At 45.2% G+C, this 10,336-nt stretch overlaps 1 protein-coding gene across 1 annotated transcript; it reads right to left on the bottom strand.

The window, feature by feature from the left end:
- Nucleotides 1-6,043: 6,043 nt before the first annotated feature.
- si:ch211-212d10.1 (granzyme G) lies at nucleotides 6,044-8,839 on the bottom strand. The gene is made up of 5 exons (XM_015971609.3): nucleotides 8,601-8,839; nucleotides 7,546-7,705; nucleotides 7,302-7,443; nucleotides 6,724-6,957; nucleotides 6,044-6,635 (listed from the first exon to the last, which is right to left on the bottom strand). The coding sequence occupies exons 1-5, from the start codon at nucleotides 8,656-8,658 to the stop codon at nucleotides 6,471-6,473; spliced, it is 759 nt and encodes a 252-aa protein (XP_015827095.3). The 5' UTR covers nucleotides 8,659-8,839; the 3' UTR covers nucleotides 6,044-6,470.
- Between the last annotated feature and the right edge of the window lie 1,497 nt (nucleotides 8,840-10,336).

Genomic DNA, 10,336 nt, shown 5'->3' with positions numbered 1-10,336 from the left:
CCAGGATTTGAACTCCGATCTCCCAGGGTGGACACTCTACCACTAAGCCACTGAGAAGGGTTGAAAAATGTTTCAACTTTTTTTTTTAATAAAAAACAAACATTTGTCAAAACACTACACACAATTCTTGTTTTCACAAGAAACACCCTATCATTCAAAATTATAGTCAGCATGGCTTTATTCCTGGCAATGGAGAGGAACAACATCATATATAATGCAACACATGATTACCTTATTTTCGCTTTAATGGTGGATTGCATAAAACAAACATGACCTGAAGTCTCGAGGGATCTTGTGATCTCGCGAGTCCAACGAAGACCACAGCGAGGAAGCCGTGCCGCTGCCAAAACTCTCCCAATGTGAAAAGGACCACTTTGAAGTTTGCGAGTAAAACGTTCCGCTGCCGTTTCTCACTGCTGATGTTTCCAGTGTGAAACTGGGGTTAGTCTGCTCAATCCTGACCTAGAGCTTACAGGATGACTGAGTCTTCTGTTGACCCAGTGGAGTTAGAGCGCCTGCAGTCCAAGGTACCATAACTTCGGGTCTTCGTTGACCATCAGGAGGCTCAGATTGAGTCACTAACTACCAAATGTCTGACTCAACAATGCCAGGCCAGTAGCAACATAGAGCTACCCCAGATCAGGCTCCCGGGCAAATGGCACAGTATCAGGCACTCCCCGGACGGCCTATTAGCTACACTGAACATGCTCTTTGAGTGTCAGCCATCCCTTTACACCAAGCATCGATCCAGGGTTGCTCTCATCACATCCCTACTCATCGGAAAAGCCCACAATTGTGCCGTGATGCTGTATAAACAGAAGCGCCTCACAATTTTTACCTTGAGAGAAGTTATAGAAACGATTGTTTCTACTTCTACTTTTCCCAGATGTTCTCCACACAGCAGAGGTACATGGTGGGCGACCAAGAGCTACAAGCCATCAAATGGGTGCTGGAGGAAGAGCACCTGTGGTTGCAGGGGCCTACCAACCCACTCACTATTTGGACTGACCACCACACATAGACATTATACACATCCAGTCCGCCGTCAACTCAACCCTCCCAGACTCGGTGGGCATTGTTTTTTGAGCCACACAACTCCCTCCTGGCGTACCAGCCTGGCACCAAAAACCAGAAAGCCCATGCCTTGTCCCACCGCTACACTCACTCGACCCTTACCCAGGACTCCTCTCTGAGCCTGCCCAGTGATTCCTAGCCTCACTCCACTGGCCTCTCAGGGAGCTCATGTTTGCTCCCACAGGCCAAAAACATGCATGTTTAGGTTGACTGACAACAGTAAATGCACTTTTTAATTAGCTTCTGGTCCTGTGAGTGAGTGAGTGAGTGAGTGAGTGAGTGAGTGAGTGTTATGAGAACACTGTTATTTCTGTTTTTCTCAGTGGCGTGTTTGCATTTTTCACAATAGTTGCACAACAGGCAGGCGCGCAGATAGGGTGGGGGACGGGGGGGATCTGTCCCCCCAGATTCAGATCGACCCCGATTCGTCCCCCCAACTAAGGCCAGAAAGAAAACAAAATCGGAGATTAAGCACATGAAGCTCCTTTTTCCAATTATATTGAATGCATCATGACGCAATAAACACCGACTCCAGAGGCGCCAAAGTGGTTGCTGCTAGGATGCAGGATGAAGCGAAAAAGACAAGCAACGATTACTGCGTATTTAAAAAAGACCAACAGTGTAAGTAGGCGGGACCGATCTGTCTGTTTATGCGTGTTGGTTCCAGTTTCAGTACGTTGTTGTCAGTGTTGGGACATACTCGTTATAAGTGCCAAAGCCTCATTGTTGACTTTAACAAGTCTCATCTACAAATATGATCCCTCATGAAGTTACTACTTTACATCAGAAGATAGTGGAGATGTGGAACCTTCAGGCTGAGCAAAGTTTGGGAGTTTTTAGAGCTTGAAAATCGCCTCCTGCCGTGAGGCTCCCAGTCGAGGAGAGGAGGAGATGTGTGCAGCATGAAGAGCGCAAATATTAGATAAAATGTATAACTGCTGGCAGGTCTGGTCTTTGTTGACTGATCACTTTTTCTGGTAATGACTGACTCTGATTATAAAGCAGAATATTGACTCTGATGAAGAAATTCACTCATCCAGTCAGGAAGATTGACGCTGCTGCAGCATCCGACAGCTGGTGCTGCACGAGAGGTGTGTGGAGTTTACAAGCTCCAAACGTTGGGTTTGATGTTGGTTTAACCTTCTTTGGGATGTGATGGATGTAGAAACTATGGTAAAACACCGCTAACGTGATAAACGTAGCGACAATGTAAAAAAAAAGCCGTAAAAAGGGGCAGATGGCGATGCGTTCTGTATGGAAGACAAGTGTGTCACATAATCATAAAAAAAGTAAAATATAAAATTTAAAAAGAGATTTATATATTTATATATAAATAAAAACTTTCCAAATATAATGAAAATTTCTAACTATTGTAAAATATGAAGGACCATCTGTTGGTCAGGCTGAAAAGTTTGGCAACCACTGCTCTGATAAGAGAATATCGTTTTTCAATATATTTTATGTGCAGTTTTTTAGGGTTTTTATGTTTTCTGTAAAGATCGGTATGCTGAAAATCATTTAACGTTTTGCATAAAGCATGAGGTTTTGGTTAGTAATTGATTGGGAGAATAACGTCGTCGTCGTCGTCGTCTTCCTCCGCTTATCCGGGTCCGGGTCGCGGGGGCAGCATCCCAACTAGGGAGCTCCAGGCCGTCCTCTCCCCGGCCTTGTCCACCAGCTCCTCCGGCAGGACCCCAAGGCGTTCCCGGACCAGATTGGAGATGTAACCTCTCCAACGTGTCCTGGGTCGACCCGGGGGCCTTCTGCCGGCAGGACATGCCCGAAACACCTCCCCGGGGAGGCGTCCAGGAGGCATCCTGACCAGATGCCCAAACCACCTCAACTGGCTCCTTTCGATCCGGAGGAGCAGCGGTTCTACTCCGAGTCCCTCCCGAATGTCCGAGCTCCTCACCCTATCTCTAAGGCTGAGCCCGGCCACCCTACGGAGGAAACTCATTTCGGCCGCTTGTATCCGCGATCTCGTTCTTTCGGTCATTACCCAAAGCTCATGACCATAGGTGAGGATTGGGACGTAGATCGACCGGTAAATCGAGAGCCTGGCTTTCTGGCTCAGCTCCCTCTTCCCCACGACAGATCGGCTCAGCGTCCGCATCACTGCAGACGCCGAACCAATCCGCCTGTCGATCTCCCGATCCCTCCTACCCTCACTCGTGAACAAGACCCCGAGATACTTAAACTCCTCCACTTGAGGTAGGACCTCTCCCCCGACCCGGAGGTGGCAAGCCACCCTTTTCCGGTCGAGAACCATGGTCTCAGATTTGGAGGTGCTGATCCTCATCCCAGCCGCTTCACATTCGGCCGCGAACCTACCCAGCAAGAGCTGAAGGTCAGAGCTGGATGAAGCTAGGAGGACCACATCATCCGCAAAAAGCAGAGACGAGATTCTCCTGCCACCAAACTTGACACACTCCACACCACGGCTGCGTCTAGAAATTCTGTCCATAAAAGTGATGAACAGAACCGGTGACAAAGGGCAGCCCTGGCGGAGTCCAACCCTCACTGGGAACAGGTCCGACTTACTACCGGCTATGCGGACCAAACTCACGCTCCTCTGGTAAAGGGACTGAATGGCCCTTAACAGAAAGCCACCCACCCCATACTCCTGGAGCGTCCCCCACAGGGTGCCCCTGGGGACACGGTCATAAGCCTTCTCCAAATCCACAAAGCACATGTGGATTGGTTGGGCAAACTCCCATGCCCCCTCCATCACCCTTGCAAGGGTATAGAGCTGGTCCACAGTTCCACGGCCAGGACGAAAACCACATTGCTCCTCCTCTATCTGAGATTCAACTATCGATCGGACCCTCCTCTCCAGTACCTTGGCGTAGACCTTTCCAGGGAGGCTGAGGAGTGTGATCCCCCTATAGTTGGAACACACCCTCAGGTCACCCTTCTTAAAGATGGGGACCACCACCCCGGTCTGCCACTCCCTAGGAACTGCCCCCGATGACCACGCAATGTTGTAGAGACGTGTCAACCATGACAGCCCTACAACATCCATAGCCTTGAGATACCCAGGACGAACCTCATCCGCCCCCGGGGCTCCGCCGCTGTGTAGTTGTTTGACTACCTCAGCAACTTCTGCCCCCGAGATCGGACAGTCCATCCCCAGGCCTCCCAGCTCTGGTTCCTCCTCGGAATGCGCATTGGTGGGATTGAGGAGCTCCTCAAAGTATTCCTTCCACCGTCCGACTATAGCCTCAGTTGACGTCAGCAGCTCCCCATCCCCACTGTAAACAGTGTGAGCGAGTTGCTGCCTTCCTCTCCTGAGGCGCCGGACAGTTTGCCAGAACCTCTTTGGAGCCGATCGATAGTCTTTCTCCATGGCCTCACCAAACTCCTCCCACGCCCGAGATTTTGCCTCGGCAACTGCCACTGCTGCACCCCGCTTGGCTATCCGGTACCTGTCTGCTGCCTCCGGAGACCCACAGACCAGCCACGCCCTGTAGGCCTCCTTCTTCAGCCTGACGGCTCCCCGAACCTCTGGTGTCCACCAGCGGGTACGGGGGTTGCCACCACGACTGGCACCGGCCACCTTACGACCACAGCTAGCAACAGCCGCCTCGACAATCGCAGAGTGGAACAAGGCCCACTCGGACTCAATGTCCCCCACTGCTCTCGGGACGTGGTCAAAGCTCTGCCGGAGGTGGGAGTTGAAGACCGTCTTGACAGGTTCTTCTGCCAGGCGTTCCCAGCAGACCCTCACTATGCGTTTGGGTCTGCCAGGTCTACGCGGCATGTTCCCTTGCCATCTGATCCAACTCACCACCAGGTGGTGATCAGTTGACAGCTCCGCCCCTCTCTTCACTCGGGAGAATAACAAATGACTGAATTAAATAGTGGGGTGCCTCTGTCAGTGCACCCCAGGGCAGCTGTGGCTACATCGTAGCTCATCACCATCAGTGTGTGAATGTGTGTGAATGGATGAATGATACACTGTAGTGTAAAGTGCTTTGGAGTCCTTAGTCTTAGAGGCGCTATACAAGTGCGGATCATTTATCATTTATAGTGTTGATCAGGCAGAGCTTTGTTGCACAGCCTCCAACAATTCTCCCTGCATGAACTAATGAAGCAGAGGGAAGAACAAGATACTGATATGTTTCATGTATGTTCTGTTATCACTTCTGTGCTCTTTGCTGTTCTAATTTCATCACAGCATTATCCCAAAGTAAAGTTACCCTAACCTTATTTACAGCAAACAAGCATAAATCTTCTTGGTAAGGCTGTGCACAACTGTAAACAACATCACAGTACATATTGGAAAACAATTGGAACCAACATCAGTTTCTGCTTTTTTCCAGGAGCCAAATATTGTCTTCAGTTCTAGCAGAGAGAAATTTTTCAGTCTGGGAAACTTGTCTTTCACAAAAATAACAAAAAAATAGAATGAAATTGATCACTTTTCCACAGTAGTTCAACTTTTGTGTATATATAATATCTCAAGCCATAAAACAAAGACTGTGTTTCATCAGGAATCACTAGTCAGTGTTGAAAAGTGGTTCGTCATTCTGACAGACATGACAAAGCAAATAATAATGTTAACAAACTGCAGAGAAAGTAAGTGATGCATGCCCAAAAGTATTTGTCATTTAGTCATAGAAAGGAAAACATGCTGATATGATGCAGAAAGAACTACATTATGAGGAATTTGAATCAAGCTATGAACATTTTTATTCCGTTGTGAGGAATGCACCAAAGTTAATGAGTAAAAAACCTGAAACTGACTTCTAGGGCAATACAATTTGATTAACCATCATCATCATCATCATCATCATCATCATCATCACCTTATTTTATTTATACAACATTTTCCCTACCAAACAAGATAGACTAAAGTGCTGCACGCTACACATAATAAAAGCAGATGTGTGCACTAACTCACACACCGCACCAGAAGGCAGTGTTGTTTCTGTTTTGTTCAATCGTGAAAAGAACACACCACCCATCAGAATGTACTTTTTATTTATTTAAACATAATACAGAATAAAAAGTTAGTAACTGTCACTAGTTTTCCAAAACATTTATTTTTTCATCCATTTCAAATTTGTATCATGCAGGTTAAGAATCCTTTAGAAATTAATTTTTAAGAAGGAAGCTGTGTGGTCTCTTTTCTCTCATTGTTACACATCGTTTACTGTCAAAACTGAAATGTGAGTCAAAGTGACAAAATCACATACAGAGTTAGTATAGTTATTTTTATTTTATTTTAGGTTGTTTTATTTATTTTTTAGAGAAATTAGTCTAAAGCAAGTACTTTATTAGCATGGCAGTACTATGGGGAATGAATAATTTCTCAGGTAATCCTGTCAGCTGTGAAATAGTCCCATGTACAGTTCAATATTAAATGTGGTGTGATTAGCCAGGTATCCTGTTTATCAGAAATGCATTAAAGTATTTTTAATGATGGAGTTAATCCACACTATGTAGTCAGGGATCATGGTATACCTAGCCAATCGACTTCCATCTGAGTGTTGTCCTGATAACGTAGAAACGACACCATAGGCCTTCCCATCACAGACCAGTGGACCTCCAGAGTCCCCCTGAAAAGAAACACAGTAAAGCGGCCAGGTGAAATGGGAAGTAGGGCTGCTGGTAGTTTCTGGTTTGTCACTGTTAAGTTTTAAATACCTGACCCGGTCCTGTCTTGTCCTTTGAGCAGTAGAACTTCATCTTTGAACAGTTATTAACATCATCATTAATCACTGTTACATTGACTTCCTTAAGTATGTTGGTTATATATTGGTTATTCCAGCTTGTCACTCCCCAGCCAGAGACAGAACACGATGATGGCAGAGATCCAGCGTCCTGGTCGGCCAGACTGATGGTTTCCACAACGTGGTTGATCTTCACCTTGGAGCTGAACTTTATGGGCAGTATAAAAATGTGTGATTTACTGCAGCATCTTTTCTAAATTAATTACCGTAGTACATATTTTCCCAACCAAACATATATCCAATAGTTGGTCAAGTTACTTCAAAACTGTAATGCATTATTTATTACTTGTTACCCTCATTTTAAAGTAATTGATTACATTACAGTATTACTGATTTGTAAATGTAAGGCATTACACAACTTTTGCAAATTTTTTAGTGCTTAGATTTGCAGGAAATATTCATTAGCATCAACGTATCACATCATGTTCTCTCTTTTATCATTATTCTTAAAATTAATTAAATTAAAGACTAATAAATAAGGCATCTTCTTACTTTTAGGATCATGATATCGTTAACATGAGAAGAGTCGCTGTAATTCTGATGGGGAAATGCTTTTTCCACAAATATTTTCTGGACACTTTTATCTGAATCTCTTGTGCTCGTATCGTGGACTCCAACCCAAGCGGTGTACTTCCTGCAATGAAAACAGTCAAATATTTCACTTTTAAACTGAAGTTTAGTTTTAATAAAATGCCCATCTCTGTAAAAGGTCAGAATCTGAGCATGTAAAACTGACTCGGCTTGGCAGTGGGCAGCAGTCATCATGAAATCTTCACTCAGTAGGAATCCTCCACAGTATTTTTTTTCACCGCCTTCCATGATCTTCTCCAGAAACACCATGTACGGCCTGCTATGTGGCACAGCCTCACAGCCTCCAACAATTCTCCCTGCATGAGCTAATGAAGCAGAGGGAAGTGTTTAGAATGGATGTATGCACAGAAACAGCTTTAAAAGCACTTCTGACATTTTGCTCACCAACAAGCGTTTTAAGTTTTTATTTACTTCAAGACACAGAAGCAAACGTGAGTCATCCCTTCATTAGTAGGTAAATGGCCTGCATCTCTATAGCACCTTCTTAGGGTTCTACAACCCCCCAAGGCACTTCACAACACAGTCATTCACCCATTCACACACACATTCACACACTGGTGATGATGAGCTATAATGTAGCCACAGCTGACCTGGGGCGTACTGAGGGAGAGAAGACTGATGAACATAGGCACTACCAGTCCCTCTGATCACCACCATGCAGAAAAGATGGGTTAGGTGTCTTGGGGCAGCAGTAGCTCAACAGGATGAGCGGTTTGTACAGTAATCGGAAGGTTGCAGGTTCGATCCTGGCTCCGGACAGAGAATTCTGCTGTTGTGTCCTTGGGCAAGACACTTAACCCACCTTGCCTGCTGGTGGTGGTCGGAGGGACCGGTGGCGCCTGTGCTCGGCAGCCTCGCCTCTGTCAGTTCGCCCCAGGGCAGCTGTGGCTACATCGTAGCTCATCCCCACCTTTGTGTGAATGTGTGTGTGAATGGATGAATGATACACTGTAGTGTAAAGCGCTTTGAAGTCCTTACTCTGAGAGGCGCTATACAAGTGCAGATCATTTATCATTGCTCCTGCGGGAGTGAAACCTTCTGACGTCTGGAGAACCCGCTCTACCTCCTGAGCTACTGCTGTCCTCAGACGCTAATTTGAATGTAGCTTCAAGGTTAAGTATTTGTCTAGTTAGATTTTCTTACCATTTAGATGCATCCTGTCTAATTAAAACTTCAAACTGAATGAAAGCATCACCTTACCTTGATTTTGAAGAATCAGCACCACTACCAGAACAGCCAGTCTACTGTACCCCAACATGGTGAAATCACAGACCAGCTGAGCTGCTGCAGCAGAAATCTCTGACTGCTTCCTTCACACGTTTAGCCCTAATATAAAGAGTAAAGTAAGCATTTCATTTGCATACGCTGAGGAAGTGGCTTTCATGACTGTTACATCTGACGGATGAATCTGATTGTCAGACTTCATGAACTGAAGGATAGATGGGGGTGTAGCTTATACAGCTGAACAGTGGTTGTGTTTGTGAACACATGCATGCAAGTGCGTGCTTGATGTGTTTCAGGTAAGTGAAAATGTGCTCAAAACACCTTCAGTATATCAGTTTGAAAGGTTGTTAGTTAAATGATAAATGACCCGCACTTGTTTAGCACCTTTCAGAGACCCCAAAGCGCTTCACACTACAATGTATCATTCCTCCATTCACCCACACATTGACACAATGGCGGTGATGAGCTACAATGTAGCAACAGCTACCCTGGGGCACACTGACAGAGGCGAGGCTGCCGAGCACAGGCAACACCAGTAGAGCAACATATAGAGTGGAAAGGTCTGGCGGGCCGGATGTGGCCCGCGGGCCGTCAGTTGAGTTTCACTGGCCTGAAGTACATACAAATGCACGTTCAGCTATTAAACTGAACCAAAACCTTTTGCTAGAACCCTGTACACACGTACAAGTAGGGATGGGTACCTTTGACATTTGAATCGATCCGGTACTAATTCCCGGTACCTACGAATCGATACCAGTACTTAACAGTACCAATTTTCGATACTTTTGAGTGTCTAATATTTTAATTCTCTTTTATAATTAGATATATATTTTTCTCAATTTATGATAAATATCATGATAAATAACATTCAACTGTTTGTATTTTAACATTGTCCTTGTAGTTTTATAAGCTGATAATTAAACTGAAGCAAACATCTTTACTGTGAACCAAATTCACTGTGTATCTTCATTCCTTTTGCCGTCTTTTTTCATTTGATTTTTCCTACTGGGAAGTTAGAATTTCCGAGGAGAAAGCGAACACACCATTAGCTGATAACAACGGTGGCAATGGAAGATATCAAGCTAACATTATCTTAAACAGTTTATTTAACTGCTGGAGCAGATTAAAACAATGATGCCTCACACTTAGATCGTTGTCACTGGTCATCTTCACCCAATCACCCGTCGCATTTAGTAAAGTGAAGCCAAACTTTAGAGCGCGTTCATGTTCTTCTAGTCGGAGTTTCGGAGTTCCGAGGAGAAAGCGACCGCACCATTAGCGAAACGGAAGCTAACAAATCAAGCTAATGCTATCTTAAACATTTTATTTACCTACCGGAGCAGATTAAGATGAGGATGTCTCAGATCGTTGTCGCTGGTTTCATCATCACCCAGTTACCCATCACATTTAGTGAAGTGGACCCAAGTTTTAGCTTTCGTTCTTTCTACCATGCTGCTCTGTTTACAACTGGCTCACAGCGACCGATGACATAACGCTCTTGCGCATGCGCAGCTGTCTAGGCAAGTTCTCGTTGTGAAGGACGGGTACCGAAACGAGGCACCGTTTCAAATGAAGTGAATTGGTGCTCTGTCGGTACTGTGGAATTCAGTTGGTACCTTAAAAAGTACTGAATTCGGTACCCATCCCTATGTACAAGTGTGTATTTGTCTTTAGTGTCTGGGTTTGTTTAACAAAAGGTTCAATAGAATTAA

Source organism: Nothobranchius furzeri, chromosome 8, assembly GCF_043380555.1.
Source record: "Nothobranchius furzeri strain GRZ-AD chromosome 8, NfurGRZ-RIMD1, whole genome shotgun sequence".
In the NCBI taxonomy this organism is placed as follows: Eukaryota; Metazoa; Chordata; class Actinopteri; order Cyprinodontiformes; family Nothobranchiidae; genus Nothobranchius; species Nothobranchius furzeri.
Note: the sequence above shows the minus strand (reverse complement) of the source record. Positions and strands in the feature narration are given on the sequence as shown.

Coding starts and splice junctions, on each gene's coding strand:
- si:ch211-212d10.1 (XM_015971609.3), bottom strand. CDS start 8,658: ATGTTGGGGTACAGTAGACTGGCTGTTCTGGTAGTGGTGCTGATTCTT. Junction 6,958..7,301: donor ACGATATCATGATCCTAAAA/GTAAGAAGATGC, acceptor CTGCCCATAAAG/TTCAGCTCCAAGGTGAAGAT. Junction 6,636..6,723: donor ACAAGACAGGACCGGGTCAG/GTATTTAAAACT, acceptor GTTTCTTTTCAG/GGGGACTCTGGAGGTCCACT.